We start from the raw sequence: 16043 nt of genomic DNA, 5'->3' as shown, positions 1-16043 counted from the left end.
TGTGCTGACAGCTCAGAGCCTGGAGCCTGCTTCGGATTCTGTGTCTCCCCTCCCCTGCCACTCTGCCTCCTCAGCCCCTCCCCTGTTCATGCTCTCTCTCTCTCAAAAATAAATAAATGTCAAAACAACAACAAAAAAAGAAAATGATCGGAGTCAACTTGATATTGCCTCGCCAGTGTTGTGTGGGTTAGTTTCCTTTTCAGTGTGGGGCGCTCATTAGCTGTCCAGATGTTTCCAGTAATGCATCGTAAGGTGCTGTGGCTGATGTGTCATTGACTCGTGAAACCGATCCGTGGACATACAAGGAGCTTGAGGAATGTCCTGGAGAAGACACTTCTGTCGGGCAGTGGCTGGCTCTGAGTGAGTGGCTTCTGCCTTCTGGGCATCTGGATTTCTAGCCTGTTGCCTTCCCTTTTCTAGCATCACACCCACATTCCTCGAATACGCACAGTAGCTGCGTAGATGAGAGGCGTTTGGTTGGTGACAGCTGATGTTTGCAGGTTATTCCCGTTTTATTGGAAGCTGAGGAGAGATGTGTTTTTCGATGGGATATACACACCCAGACACTCTAACCACGATCCATTCCATCCTGGCCAATTCTTGATCTGTATCTGTGGCTAATGAGGTTAGTGGGACCCGTGCTTTTACGTCCTCAGGACTCACGGTGCATCAAAAGAGAATAAATACTTGGTCGAGTACTTGGAGGAAATACTCAGTCTCTTGGTGCCCCTCATACAACTCATGTTTTGGTCTTCTTTGACATAAGCGTGTGTTAGAAGAATCCCAAACTGTTTACATAACTGATTCGGGTTCAAGGGTGCTCTTGAAATCTGTAGATAAAAGGCTTTCGTAACGGCCAAGCAATAAGCTAGGTGTCGTTGGGTCCGGTCCCAAGCTATGCCTGTCCTTGTGTCTGTAGTGAGGCTCACTCTCTCCAGAGCGTGGTGTTTCACAAAAAAGGGGAAGGAGCCGCTGAGGGAAAGCTAGTTGGTAAAAGAAGATCCCTAAGGATTATTATTGTTTTTCAGCACAAGCGCACTAACGACGACAGGTAGACATTCCACGCACGTATTTCTTCTCTGTAAAGAGGGTTCAGGCTGTGCTCATAATACACTGAAGTCCCCACAGCCTGTTACTTCTTGAGCTCTTCCCGGCTTTGAATTATGTACCTGTCGGTGTGCTCGTAGATTTAACCCGTCGGAGGGCATCTCTTTCTGTATTTTAGCGTCTGAGACCCAGGTTAAAGGCTGGAGAGAGAAGATGAAGTGTGGCAAAGAGAGAAGAGCTTCTCTTTCTCATTCCATCGGCTACAGCCGAAAGGGTAAGAAAGGAAGTGAGCTGTTCTGTTAGGTTGGATTGTGATGTTGTGGTTTCTATGGTGACTGATTTCTTTTTCTCTTGTTCAGCAGCTAAATGCAGCAATAACCAAAAAAAAAAAAAAAAACAAAAACAAAAAAAAAAACAAAAACAAAAACCCACCAACAATAAAACAAACCAAAATCTCATGGCTGAGTTTGCCCTTCAGGTGGGTTACTTTTATTCTCCCAGAATCTGCTTTAAGCCCCCTGTGTAGGGCCAGCACTAATTCCTTTCGCATGACGTCCCTTGTCCCACACGGCAGAGTGAGTGTCGTGATACCGAACGTGTTCTCATCCACTTAAGCCCAAATGTCCCTTTTAAAGAAGGGCTGTCTTAGACGCAGGGTCATTTTGTTATCAGACTGATGGCTTGCCCCCTGGGATCCTGTCAGTGCGGTTGACTCCGCTTTCGAGGGCGTAGCTGGGCGCCCTGTTCCAGGCTGTCCTACCTTGGGGCTCCCTCGCCGCACCCCTGGGCGTGAAGGCACAGGCTTCTGCAAGCCTTGTGCAGTATCCCTCCTTTGCCGTTCTCATTTCTTTAAAGACTTAGAGGGATTCTGGAAACAGAGCCTCTCTGGGGTGCTAGATGGCAGAGAAGTGCGGTCCTGTGTGACGTATAGAAACAGGAAGGAAGGCCTGCTCTCTGTCGTTCCTCCTGCGCCCCAGGCTCGTGAACTGCAGCCCACGACTTACACAACGGGAAGAGGATGATGGGGGCCATCTCGCTCCACTGAGCGTCAGAGAAAGTCTTGGGAGAGATGCCCTAAGGAAGGCAACTTGGGTCAAACAATATCGTAACCGGAAAAATCGCAAGGCCGGGACAGAGAGAGTTCGCTCTAACGGTTGCTCCGTCCCCAGGGCCCCAGAGCTGCTGCCTGCAGTCTGCTAGATAGTGGCTCGCTTTTAATTCGAAACAAGAAGAACTTAAGAATCGAGTCAACTTTCCGTTCTCTGCTCCGTGAGTTTTCATTCCCAAATGGCTTCTGTTCGCCACCGATGATGCGCGCTCGCGCCGGTTAACGGCACTTCCGGGCAGGGCAGGGTAATATTAGCACGGACTCTGGGAATCGGTGGCGGGATACGGGGCGGGGGTGGTGCACGCATCTCTAAAACAGAAGCATTTCAAAGCGACTGTCATGTCCTAGTTTCATTTCTTCAGATGTTCCGTGCCGCTCCCCGTCAAGAATCAGTAAGAAGTGGTTTCTGCGTTTTGGTTCTGCAGACGATTTGGTAATCAGCCACGATCAGATCGTATGGCTTGTTTTTTTTTCCCCTCTAAATATACACAGAGATCCTCTGTAGGTTACGTTGGACTTTTCATCTCCACGTGCCTTTTGCGAACAGGCACTTACGAATCGCAGTGTCTCAAGAAAGGGAGTCGGATAGAAGGAGGCGTCCTTGCAGTCAGGGGTTTACAGTCCCTGGAACAGGAGGGCCCCAGCACACTGTGCTTCGGAGCCCCAACTTTCAATCAGTTGAACACCTGCCCTGAGGGGTTCGTGTGTATTGTGGGTGTAAATAAAAGTGTGGGGATCTTTCGGCTTCCTTTTATTTCCTGGGACAGCCGTCGGACTCTGAGTTTCCTTGTCTGGATGGCACGAAGTCAAGGGTGAGATGAAAATCTGCCTCCAGTGTTGTCTCCAGCCCCACTTAGAACCAGTAGGATAAACAAATCAGATTCACTTTTCCAGAATAGGTCATGTTGTGTTTCACATTTAAAAATAGGAACGAATGGGGTGCCTGGGTGGCTCGGTCGGTTAAGCGTCCGACTTCGGCTCGAGGTCATGATCTCGCGGTGCGCGGGTGCAAGCCCCGCGTCGGGCTCTGTGCTGACAGCTCAGAGCCTGGAGCCTGCTTCGGATGCTGTGTCTCCCTCTCTCTCTGCCTCTCCCCTGCTCACACTCTGTCTCTCTCTCAGAAATAAAATAAACATTAAAAAAAATTCTTTAAAAAAAAAGGAACAAATAAGTTTGGAAGAGTAGAAGCCCGACTTAAAGCTTCTTAACATCGATCGGCATGTCCCACGTGTAGTTGCTGGTGCGAATTCTGGGTCCCAGCAGGACTGATTCTTGCCCCTAGCATCTCCGTGTTCCTAAAGGAAAATTCATGCATACTCAACTCCAGTCTGCAAAGGAGTTCAGAAAATTTAGTCATTCCGGTTGTGATTTTGTACAGATGGGTCCGTTCCCTGGGCCTCCGTTGTTTCTGAGAGGCCGCAGGGCCATCGGTGGGGGGCGGGGGGCTGCTGAACGAGGAAGGCCCAAGCGTTACAAACCCTTGGTCTTGGGTGGGGACGCGCACACCTCTGGAGCATCTCTGGAATACACGGTACTCCTTTCAGACCCGGCAGGGTGGGGTACGGACAGCACAGGGTAAAAAACGCAAGTGAGACTGTGGATACTTGTCAGGAACTGCGCTGTCATTCTCCTGTGACAGCTGGCTGCCATGTCGATGGTGGCTTCTGGTTACGGAGCCCCACAGGGTGGGAGGGACAATACTGGCCACTCTCCACGTGCCCACTCAGTGTCTTTGCAGCTCGCTGGCGGGCACCTTTGGTCCGTGCACTCGGGCAGACTCCAGGCTCAGACACATTGATCTCTCGTCCTACCCTGGGCCGGGACCCCGTGGTGCCTCCAGGACGCAAACACAGACCTGTCTGAATCCTGGGGCCAAGATATTTTTTCCTTTTGCTTTCGGACAGTCTTTAAGAAGTAAACAAGGGTATTTACAGGCTGAGCCCAATGAGTATTATTGCAGCAGAGAACGAGAAGATAAATCCCGAGGGCATTGAGGATTGCCTGTCAAGTATCCTAGGTGAACTGGAATGCGTCGAGTGACTCGTCACCTTGGACGGAGGCTCTTAGGGCAGGATGATTCTTTATTGTCACGATTAGCAAGTGCCCCCACGTCTTTCAGATGCTGGTACTCCAGAGTGCGGCGGTGCTCCCCGTGTGGAAGAACCACCGCTGGTGTGGACCAGGAGGAGTGGCCCCATTTTTCTTGACCGTGATTGGCTTGGGAGGAGGCACATGGCCAGTTTGGGTCCACAATCCACGGGGAAGCCAGCCGCGTGGTTTCTAGAAGAGAGGTGGGGAGGAGGTGGCTCTCTCTTCTTCCCCTGCACTTTATCCCCTCTGGCCGAGAGTCCTGGGACTCAACACAGAGTGTTGAGAGGGACGGAAGGAACCTGGGCCCCATAGGACGGTGTTGCTGCTCCCTTAACCCAGGCTGAGTGGCCAGTCCCCTGTCAAGGCAGCCGAGTGGGTAAAGCTTTCCTCAGGGAACAGCACCCGCTGGGTAACTTGGTCCGCTTGTCTGTGGGTGTGAGATGATAGTGTGCTCCTTGAAAGTAACAAACCGGGTGTTGCCGTGGAGGAAGGGAGGCCGGTTAAGAGTGGTGGCCTTGGGAGGGTAAGTAACGATGCTGGATTTGCCGTGTAGACTGGTATAGGTGCCACGTTGGGATTTCCAGCATCGAGTGAATCCGAACCAAGAGGGATGGTCTGTATGGCTCATCAGACCGAGAGACTGAAAAGCTCCCGGGAGGGCTTAATGTTGGAGACAGAGGCAAAGAGAACCAAGGGGCTTTGGAGGGGCTCATGGAAGGTGAAGAGGGAGGAGCCCACACATGCAGGTGTCCCCTCCCCCATACCCGGCTTCTCTCGCGACTGTGTCTGAACTGGTGGTTCTCGACCGCGGAGAATTCGCCTGCCAGGGGGCACTTGGCAGGGTCCGGAGGCATCTTGATGGTCTGGGATCATCTGGGAGGGCGCTGCCGGCGTCCAGAGGGTAGAGGTCGGAGATGAAGGTGAACAGCCTGTGGTGCACAGGACGGCACCCCCAATAAAGAACTGTCTGGTCCCCGAATGGCAACAGTGCTGAGGTGGAGAAGCCCTAGCCTAGAGAACGGATACTTTTGGGAAACAGGTTGACCAGCAGAAGTCGAGAACAGTCGGGATTTGAGGAGGGTACTTGAGACTTTAACTGTTACGAGGCCCGTGCCAGGCTGCCTGGCAAACGAGCACGTAAAAATTTGGGGGTCGGGGCGCCTGGGTGGCTCGGTCAGTTAAGCGTCCGACTTCAACTCAGGTCACGATCTTGCGGTCCGTGAGTTCGAGCCCCGCGTCGGGCTCTGGGCTGACGGCTCAGAGCCTGGAGCCTGTTTCAGGTTCTGTGTCTCCCTCTCTCTCTGCCCCTCCCCCACTCACTCTCTGTCTCTCTCTGTCTCAAAAATAAATAAACGTTAAAAAATTTTTTTTTAAAAATTTGGGGGTCCTCCCCCCTCCCCGTGTTCCAGGAGCTGCTCTCAGCTGAGGTCTAGAAGAGTCGGGACACAAAGTCAGCCCTCCTTGAGGGAAAGTTCTGCTCGTGACTGGCTGTCCTTCCTCTCTCTAAAGGGTGGTGCCTACCCGAGTGGGGACCATCGAGGGCCAGGGTCGTATTTCCATGACAATGGTTTGGTTGCATGTGGGGGCTTCCCACAGTGTTTTTGTCAGCCGCAATCTGTCAGTGGGGTGCCAAGCTTGGACCCCGCCCAGAGTGGCCATCACACTCTTCCTCCGTCCAGGGCACTAAGGTTGTCCCGGGCGTTGCTGTGGAAACGGGAAGAGACGCCCCTGCTTACCAGGAGAGGATGAACTCTGTGTGAGAAGAGACGCTGTCTCTGGTGTCACTGGTGACCTTCACTGGTGACCTGACACTGGTGTCTCTGGTGTCACTGGTGACCTTCACCCAGAATCAGCCACGGTTTGCTGTTAAGTGAGGTTGAATTTCTTGCAGATGCTCTTCTGGTGCTAAATGTTAATCAGTGAAAGCATTCTTTTTTTTTTTTTTTTTTTACATTTATTTATTTTTTTGAGAGACGGAGAGAGACAGCATGAGCAGGGGAGGGGCAGAGAGAGAAAGAGACACAGAATCCGAAGCAGGCTCCAGGCTCTGAGCTGTCAGCACAGAGCCTGACGTGGGGCTCGAACTCACGAACCACGAGATCATGACCTGAGCCGAAGTCGGCCGCTTAACCGACTGAGCCACCCAGGCGCCCCAGTGAAAGGCATCCTTAATGCTCTGGTTTTTTTGTTTGCTTGCTTGTTTGTTTGTTTTAAACAACATAGTGTGCCAGTTTTTGGACTTCGTGAGAAGCTAGGTCTGCCCTAGTTACGTGGTGTAAATCTTGTGGTTCCGGTTGAAGTATATAATACTGCATTTCATCACTACTATTTTTCAGCTTGATTTACTGCATGGATAGTAGATAAAGCTGCTGCTTACAGCTGTAAGTAAAGAATGGAAATGCTTATTAGTGTTCCGCACCCAGATTTTTTATTACATTTTTGTTATAAATATTTCATTGGCCAAATTTAATTCAGTGCAGTGGAATTAAAATGTAATAATGCTATTGATTTAATAAATGTTGGCATTCTCCTGTCCATTTTTAGATGAAACTAATATAATGAGAGTAATTTCCTAATGAACACACGAGCACCGGATCACCGGTAAAACAAAAAGGGGGAACAGTATGATAAATTGGACTGGATCTTTTTTTTTTTCTTGCGGCATGGCATATCATGCTGATACGAGGAAAGGAATTAAAGCGTAGTTCATTATATATCAATTTGAATGTAATACTAATTAAAACCTTCCTTTGACTTCACTGAAGCCTATTTTTAGAAATTATGTAAATTAACCGAGGCCTTTGAAAACGGGCATATGCAATGTTTGAGTTCCCCGAGGACCCCAAATGCTGGCATGTTGGCCCTGGGAAAATGACGCCGTGCGGTATTTTTTGTGTAGGTACGATATACACTAAGAGATGTGGATGCTCAAAAAATGTGGCAGGGCCATACTGCAGGGGTGCTTTTTGTCCATTTTATGTCCTATCCAACGTAAGTGAAAAAGGAAGCACCGTAGAATTAACGATTGAGGCCCACGTTGCCGCCACTGGAAAATTTCCCGTGGCGTTTGACCGCGGGACTTGGGTTAGGAGTTTGGTTTCCACACCGGGAGCAGTTCACCGCTTTTCTTGCGTGGAGATCCTCACCAAGTGCATTTTAATTGCATTGTGTTAATTAGTTTGAACTCGCTCTCCCCGCTGCCGCATTCTTCATATTGTTGTCTCGCGGGTGGTGTATTTATCTAACGAAGCGGGGGTGGGGGGGGGGGAAGCATCGGCTATTTTAGGGAGTCTGTGGTCCCCACATAACCTGCAGCTCTTCAGGCCCCTAACATAACTGCAGAGAGAGGAGTCAGGTTCAAGCAGGAATGTGGCCCACGAGTGGGACCTGAAAGGGTGGCAGTTTCCGTCTTTCGAGTCTTCTCTTTCCTCTGTCTCCTGCTTCCCATATGCTCCGTCTCCTTGCGTAGATCAATACTTAGAATCGTTTGTCTGTTTTATAAAGAGCGCCGGGGTTTGCCCTGAAGCTTTATCGCTGTGCCAGAGAAGTTTGGGCTGGTGCTTACTCATGGATGGCTAATACTAGGACCGCTCCGTGCGGTGGTGTTTCTTAACTAGCTGTGTTTGATTCTTCGGGAGCAGGTCGTGCCTTTCTCCAGGCGTAGCGATCGGTCCCAGGCAGGGACTGTGTCAGAGGCTGACGTCGGAAGAGGTGGCTGGCCGGCGTGGACCTGCCGCCCCTCGGGGAAGGCTCTGAGCTGGCTCGAGGTTGGGATGCTCTGACCTCAGTGTGTCGGGTGAAAAACATGAGACATAAGCCCGAACCGTAAAGCCAAACAACCAAATGCACTGGTGGTTTGTCCACTCTTTTTTTCCCAGCGTTACACTTTAAAAAAAAAAAAATTTTTTTTAACGTTTATTTATTTTTGAGACAGAGAGAGACAGAGCATGAATGGAGGAGGGGCAGAGAGAGAGGAAGACACAGAATCCGAAACAGGCTCCAGGCTCCGAGCCGTCAGCCCAGAGCCCGATACGGGGCTCGAACTCATGGATCGCGAGATCATGACCTGAGCCGAAGTCGGACGCTTAACCGACCGAGCCACCCAGGCGCCCCCCACCCCCACCCCCAGCGTTACACTTTGTCAGGAACCACCTCATCTGCTGTCTCTTCATTCTGTATAGATTCACCCACCCGTAACGCGTAGTATTTAAAATACTACTGACCGATTGAGATTCATCAGCCAGGAACATTTGCCGGGTTAACCGTGTTTATCAGACCAACCTGTCTGGGTTAACGTTGATAATGTTGTGATAAAATAGGCATCGATGAAGGATGGCTTCCTTGGAAAGCACCGCAGGCATTTTGCAGCACACGCTTCTTCAATCCTCATTGCTTAAAGCACACACGAAAGCAGTTAGTAAAAATCATTTGCCAATTTTGGATGAAGGCTGAGTGTATATAAACATTTCGAGGGTAATTTTTAGTGTCCGAAGCCTCTGACACACGTTTTTCATAAGCCGCTGAAAGAGTGTGATGAATTAACAGTGAAAATTGGAGGTTAAGGAAATGATCGGTATTAAGAGCTGTTACTTTGTAACCTGGCAAGATGTCTGGGGCTCCTGGATGGCTCTGCGGGTTAAGCGGTTTCAGCGTCAGACTGTTGATTTCGGCTTAGGTCATGATCTCACAGTTTGTGGGATCGAGCCCCACATCGGACTCTGCGCTGACAGAGCAAAGCCTGTTTGGGATTTTCTTTCTCCCTCTCTCTCTGTCCCTTTCTCAAAATACATAAATAAACTTTAAAACCAAAAAAAGGGGCGCCTGGGTGGTTAAGCGTCCGACTTCAGCTCAGGTCATGATCTCAAGGTTCTTCGAGCCCCACATCGGGCTCTGTGCTGACAGCTCAGAGCCTGGAGACTGCTTGGGATTCTGTGTTTCCCTCTCTCTCTGCCCCTCCCCTGCTTGTGCTCCGCCTCTCTCAAAAATAAAGATTAAAAAAAAAATCAAGAACAGAAATAAAACCTGGCAATATCTGTCTTTGAGATAAAATTTTAGGAGCCTCTAGGCTCTAACGGATTTTTTTTTATTTGTTTACTTAATTAACAATAAAGAAAATAAAAGATCCTGTTTGGCCTTTGCTTCCCCATCCATTGTATCACCTGAAGCTAATCGTGGATGTAGTCAGACAATTTGAATTTGAATCTGGCTTCTCTTGTTAGCTCCGTGCCCTTGCCGACGTAACTAACCTCTCTGTGTCTTAATTTCCTCCCTGTAAGATGGCTACTACCCCATCATCTCTTGTGAGGGGGGAAATGATAATACAAGGAGGTGCTTAGGGGCATTTACAATATATTGCCTCGTTCCTGTTTCCGTGATTGATATTATGTGCCAAACCATGACTTTCGGTGTAGAGTCCTTGCATCTTTAGTAGGAAAGCATGAAGCTCTTGGGTTCTAGAGACAAGGAAACTGATGGGGAACAGAAGTTGATGTATATATAATCTCTGTTACATTGTCGTGCGGCTGAAAATAAGGTTCCCTGAAGAGCGATTGTTAAGGTAGGCTGGTAAGACAGTCCTCCAATGAAACGAATGGCATTTTATCTCTGATCAATAGAAAACTACTTTAGGGCGAGAATAAAATGTGTAGCGATGAGTGTAAATGGGAATGACATTACCAGCATTTCTTTGAATGAAAGTTTTTCTGTAAGCAATTTCAGTGGACTCCAGTACATTTAAATAAACAGTATTTCTTGACTGTGACAGGCATATTTGTGAATGTACTGAGCATTTAGTAATCCCTCCTGATTTCAGGAATAACATCATTCTTGATCCAATAATTGTGAGGTGTGAATGATTCTCTAGAGCTTTGCAGAGGCCAGAATGCATCTCTCAAACCACAGTGAATTTTCCATTATCTCTCGGTAGATAATCGGTTTTGTGAATCATCTTCAGGGGCCAGGAGCTCTCCCTCTTTTTAACACCGAGAATGATTAGCTTGTGTTTGCGAAAATGAATGCATGTACTCTGACTGCATTAGCAGCCTCAAGTAAATGGTCTGGGGGCGATTAAATTTGGTTTTCAATGAGAGTATCAGTACCTTTCCTCATATACCAATATGAATGTACCTATATATGCACACACACACAGAGCTCGGAAGGTCTGTGTGTTGTCTTATTTTGGAAATTTACTGCCGTTGAATTCTTTAATTATCTTAAAAATAACTCAGTATTTTTTAGGACTATCAATGACTCTTTTGCCTTTTTGGATCAAACTGACATGCCTAAATCTGGTATTTTAAGGTCCAGCCTCCTGAGCTAAATTTACCAAGCCACTTTCCCATAATTTTTTCTTTACTCTCCCGAGTCATATTCATACTCCAAATTAAGATTCACTCCTGGAAACCCTCAGATTGCCATCATCATAGCAGTAGTGATTTTTATATGCTGCAGGAAAAAATGTTTATTCTGGAATTTCTTCTAAGCCTGGATATTCCATAGCTGTTCTTTGTCTTTTTCCTTCTCCCTCTCATAATGTGTGTGTGTGTGTGTGTGTGTGTTCTTTGCATCTCTGTATGTGTGGTACTTTGGCAATGTCTTATGCACGCTTATTGAGCAAATGCTACACTCTGAACTTGGAATGAATATCAAAAAGTCATCTAGTTTTGGACATTTCCTCAGCTTAATTCAATAAATGCTTGTTGGGGTCCTAACTGGGTGAACCGCAGAACATAAATGAGAGAGTTATGCATTGACGGGGAAGTATTGCACATAACACATGGCCTTGTGTCATGTTCGTTTCAAGGTCTCCAGGGGCCCGTGGGAGGTTTCAGTCTTTGAGAAGACACTGTTCTGCCTCTTGTAGTATAAAGTTTATGACATCATGGTTCATGAAGAACATAAACATTAGAGCAGTGTGTATATGGTCCTAATCAAACTCATAATCCTTATGTGTCTTTGCTTCTGGATGTAAAAGACTGTGTTGTGTTGACTTACCTTTGAAATGGGTGGGATTTTATACATTGGAAGATTTGTCTTTCCTTTAAAAAAATTTTTTTTAACATTTATTCGGTTTTGAGAGAGAGAGAGAGAGAGAGAGAGAGACAGAGTGTGAGCAGGGGAGGGGCAGAAAGAGAGGAAGACACAGAATCCAAAGCAGGCTCTGGGCCCTGAGCTGTCAGCACAGAGCCTGATGTGGGCCTCGAATTCACAAACTGTGAGATCATGACCTGAGCCGAAGTTGGAGGCTTAACCAACTGAGCCACCCAGGCATCCCTCTTTTTTTGTTTTTGGTTTTTTTTTTTTTTTTTTTTTTAATACTGATTAACTACTGATTAAAAGTGACTTTAAGAAAGTGAAGGGTAGGTCTGTGGCTACAGAAATGTGTTGTATAATTTCTGGGCTTGTTTCTGAAATTTAGACTTCCAAGTTTAAGAGGCTCTTCTGGATAGATGTGGATATTCGAGACCAGAATATAAACATCTGTGTTCGAATACAGGTACCCATCACAATATCTGGATTCCTTTTTCAGTATATTAAATGAGAGGGTTGAAGGATTTTCACATAGTTTGGGACAAAAACAGATGCATTTCACAAGTAAGAATTTTGTGTGCTTGCATGTAATTGAAAGCTAGTCAAAATAGTTTACGATGTAGGAAATCCAAGCCCTAGATGACCATGAAAGACTTCTTTGTAAACCTTTGCTCACTAAGCATCATTTTTAAATTGTTTAAAAATATTTTAATGGCAGGGTGCCTGTGTGGCTCAGTCAGTTGAGCATCCGACTTCAGCTCAGGTCATGGTCTCACTTAGAGTTTGTGAGTTCCAGCCCCACAGTGGGTTTTGGATCCTCTGTCCCCCTCTTTTTTTCTGCCCCTCCCCTGCTCACTCTCTCTTTTCCAAAAACAAATAAACATTTAAAGAAATATTTTCATATCATTGAGACAGAACACCATTTTAATTATTTTAAAAAATACTAATGTCATTAACATTTTATTTTTGTCCCCCGTTTGGCCATGTGTGATTGTGACCTGAATGGTATTTTTTACGGATGACACCACTCGGTGGTTGACCGGCGCTTGGCGACTCCAGGAAAGAGGGAACAGAGTGTGTGATATCTGCACAAAATGATCCCCTCTTTACCTGGAGATACGGTTGGATGAGGTAGACGCAGAAATCATGAACGACGAACATTTATAACACCAGCCGCAGGTGCCAAAGGAGAAGGTTATCTGAGGAGCAAATTCTTGCCCTAAGCCTTGATGCTTTATTTCTAAGGAAAAGCGGCCATTGCCTGGTCCCACCCGACAACTGTGTGTAACATAAGGCACCTGTTAAGGGGCATCTAGCAGTGTAGGGTGACTGGTCCCATAGACTTTTCAGCATCAGGAGTTGTGATGGAGAGACCTTCCGATAGATATAGGGTGAGTGTAAACTTGGCTAAAGACTTCAAGTCCATGGTCAAGGTCAAACGGAGAGCCTGGGATGTCGAAGGGTTCTGGCAGTCCCGTGTCAACCCTGCCTGAGAAAGCTGCCTCTACTCAGAGCAAAGGTAGGGACAGAAGTATATGTGGGCACACAGCTGAAGTCAAGAAAGGCTGAAGATGGCAGGTAGACCAGAAGCCCAGAATGTCGTCAGGAACCTCTCAGCGGAAACAGAGGGGAAGCGAAAACAGGTGTTAGAGGGAAATTGCAAAGAGAGCAGATCTGGTGGTGGAGGCTGCCAGAAGTTATAAATGTTCTATTATTGGTGAGTCACATCTCTAGTAATGAGAGGGAACGGTGTAACAGGGAGGGACATCTGATAGCAGAGAGAAGCAGAACGTCTGTGAAAATACTATATTCGTCTGGGCCATTTATTAAACAGTCGACCCTTGAACAGCATTGACCTGAACTCCATCTACATGCAGATTTTTTTCTTCGATAGATAGAGGAGAGTGCCGTAAATGTATTTTCTCTTAAGATTTTCTTCCTAACATTTTCTTTTCTCTAGCTTACTCTGTTGTGGGAATACCGTACGTCATGCACACAACGTACAAAATATGTGCTCATCGACTGTTTATGGGATTGGTAAGGGTTCTCCTGGTCAACGTGAGGCTCTTAGTTAAGTTTTGGTGGGCAGTCAGAAGTTACGCGCCCGTTCTCAAGTGTTCAGGACGTTGTCTCCCCTGTCCCCCCGCATTGTTCAAGGTACCAATGTGTCATTAGTTCCTGAGGAAAGTTCTGTATCGTCAAGCCGTGTAAGAATGACTGCTTCAACTTGTTGACTATATTCAGGTAAAGTTGTGTTATATTACGGTTTTGAATAATTCCTTTTTTTCAAAAGGGGAAAGGGTTTTTGAACTTAAAAGGGGAAAAGTGTTTATCTGCACAGTTCACTGATGTGCGTGCGTTCCCACTGGTAGTGAGATGCTGGGTGTGGGGGTGATATGGATGTCCGACAGGAACGTTAACTTTTAATCTTGTAATTCAGGTGTCAGCGCGTCCTTTGTGGTTCAGGGTTACTGCTTTTCTGTCATCCCCCGTGCTTTCTGGCTTTGCCCTGGCACTGTGGTCGATCTGCATTATTATGTGTTAATATGCATTAACTCTCTATATGGTATCTTTTGAGGTTTTTTTCCCCCCTGAGCCAGTTTCCCAGCCACCATTAAAAATAAACGCCATATTTTCAACATAAAAATCATCTCCTGCATGTGAGGGGTGTTTCCTTGTGTTTTTCCTTATATGCATCTAATCTCTGTGCAGTGTTGATCATTGAGTTCTGGAAGAATTGATAAAGGCTGGGAACGGGCTAGTTCTTCCATTGAGTTTTTGTCATACGCCGTTGCACTTTGGACACATCCCTGCCTGTGGATCAACCCCTCACCCCTGCTGCCGCCAGATGTGACACTGCTTGCTTCCTCCAGACCTAGCATTTCTTGAGCACCCACCGGGTACGGATACCTTTGCAGACTGCGGTGACGACAGGAGACGGGGTCCTTGTGGTCTCTGGGTGTTCAAAGCCTGCACCTTCGTTGGTAGAGCAGTGGCTTGGCAGGGGGTTTCTAAGCGGTTCTCTGGTCTCGTGCGCTCCACCGACGGCACTGACCAGCTTTTGCAGGGGGAGCAGCCCCAGCCCCGTGGGGCTCTGCCCGATCCTCAGGGCTGCACGAGGAATGACACCTCTGAATTAATTAAAAACCCCCTGGAGGTCTGCAGATAGAAGCAAGTAGTAGATCCCTAGATAGGTTTGGTGCTTCTCACCCAGGTGATGAATTTAGAAATGGTAGGATTTATTTGTAGCTATTATTTCCCCCAGGGACGGGCTGCGGATACGTTTCTTTATCTGCTACCGTTTGCACGGACTGTGAATTAGGAGGTGACCTCCGTCTCGGCCAGATAAATCTTGGCATCCCGAGTCCAGCCAGCCTCCTCTGTTGCCGTGGAGGGAAAGCGGGCACTGACATTTCTTTGCTCGAGAAGGCAGGGGAGCTCCGTCTCGCACGCAGAAGGTTGCCGTGAGCGGGTTTTAAAACTGCCAGACACCTATTAAACAGGGGCTGTGGCTCATCCTGATGGAGCCGGAGTCGGGTTCCGATCGCGGGCAGAGCTGTTTGGACCTCTACAGGCACACATTCCCCAGATGGGCGGCTGACCACCAGGAACTGATAAGCTGTGAGCTCTCAGGCACAGGACGCGGGGACAGGCCGTGTCACCCACAGGGTCTCCTCGAAGCCCTGGGGAGTTACCTCCAGAAGCACGAGGCCACGTTTGCTGAAGATGTGCCTGCTGTGTGTTTCAGATGACTGATGGCCCCCATTACTCGGCCGAGCTTCCGTTCTAGCGCCTGGGAAGATCAAAGCACTGCCGTGTGATTTTTTTCTTTTTCTTTTTCTTTTTCTTTCTTTTTTTTTTTTTTTTTTTTTGGGGGGGCTTAGTGTAAATTCAAGCATGGCCACAAAGGCTTGTTTCCTTCCCTCGGAAAAGCAATTTAGCCCACAGAAAATAATTAAATCCACAGTATCTTGCAATAATGAGAAATTTGCAATGGGGGAGGGTTAATTGTTTCAATCCGATTTTAGTTACCCAATAAAATGTCTAAGGAGGGCGTCCAGACAGTGCCCGAGTTCATGCACAACACGGCCGCTTTTTCAACCTTTCTGTCGCTTCCCCTGCAGGATCATGCAGATCTGAGAAGCCATTTCTTCACGGTCGGGATGAAGCTAGAAACAGTGAATTTGAGCGAGCCCTTCCATATCTGTCCCGCATCAGTGACCAAGGTGAGCCTCCCGCTTTGCTTTCCACCCCAGCCCCCGTGTTGCTGCTCACAGCCGACCGGATGAAATACGCGGTTGCAGGGGCGTGCCGTGGCACCCCTGCGCCCGGCGGAAGGCACCTTCTCGCCAGCCCCGCTGTCACTGGTCGTAGAGAACGAGGCCGGTCACCTGTCTCCCGTTGCAGCAGAGATTCGGGGAGGGCAGACTGTAGACGCTGGTGTCCCCGAGTGGCCGGAAAGAAGGTCCAGACGCCCGCTGGGTCTGCCGCGACTCTGATCCACCTTGCACTGTTGGCCGTGGCCACCTCAGTGTCCCTGTTGGTTCCCGTTATCTTTGACACAACATGCTCGTGAGTCACGCATCGTCAGTGTTGCAATGGCAGCCTGGTCCTCTCCCGCTGGCAGGCGTTAGAGTGATGTGTTTATAGTTCGAACACCCGAGAAAAAGGCGGAAAGCCGGTTCCCATCTCCAGTGTGTCCCCTCACCCTGTCCGCTTGCGTTTTGTCACTGGCTTTCATCCACGAAGGGAGGAGCCTGCTTCTCCG

The 16043-nt window shown here is 48.0% G+C and overlaps 1 protein-coding gene across 15 annotated transcripts in view; it reads left to right on the top strand.

Moving 5' to 3' along the window:
* Positions 1 to 16043, top strand: part of SFMBT2 (Scm like with four mbt domains 2) — a 233049-nt gene that overhangs the window by 131951 nt on the left and 85055 nt on the right. For all 15 annotated transcript variants that reach the window (XR_006219594.1, XM_042990985.1, XM_042990988.1 and 12 more), the window contains one exon: positions 15400 to 15501. Coding sequence is in view for 14 of the 15 variants with exons in the window: in XM_042990985.1 (XP_042846919.1) it covers positions 15400 to 15501 (102 nt within the window). In the remaining variant the exon portion in view is untranslated. The remainder of the gene's footprint in view (positions 1 to 15399; positions 15502 to 16043) is intronic.

Source organism: Panthera tigris, chromosome B4, assembly GCF_018350195.1.
Source record: "Panthera tigris isolate Pti1 chromosome B4, P.tigris_Pti1_mat1.1, whole genome shotgun sequence".
NCBI lineage: Eukaryota > Metazoa > Chordata > Mammalia > Carnivora > Felidae > Panthera > Panthera tigris.
The sequence above is the reverse complement of the archived record's forward strand: the minus strand, read 5'-3'. Positions and strand labels throughout refer to the sequence as shown.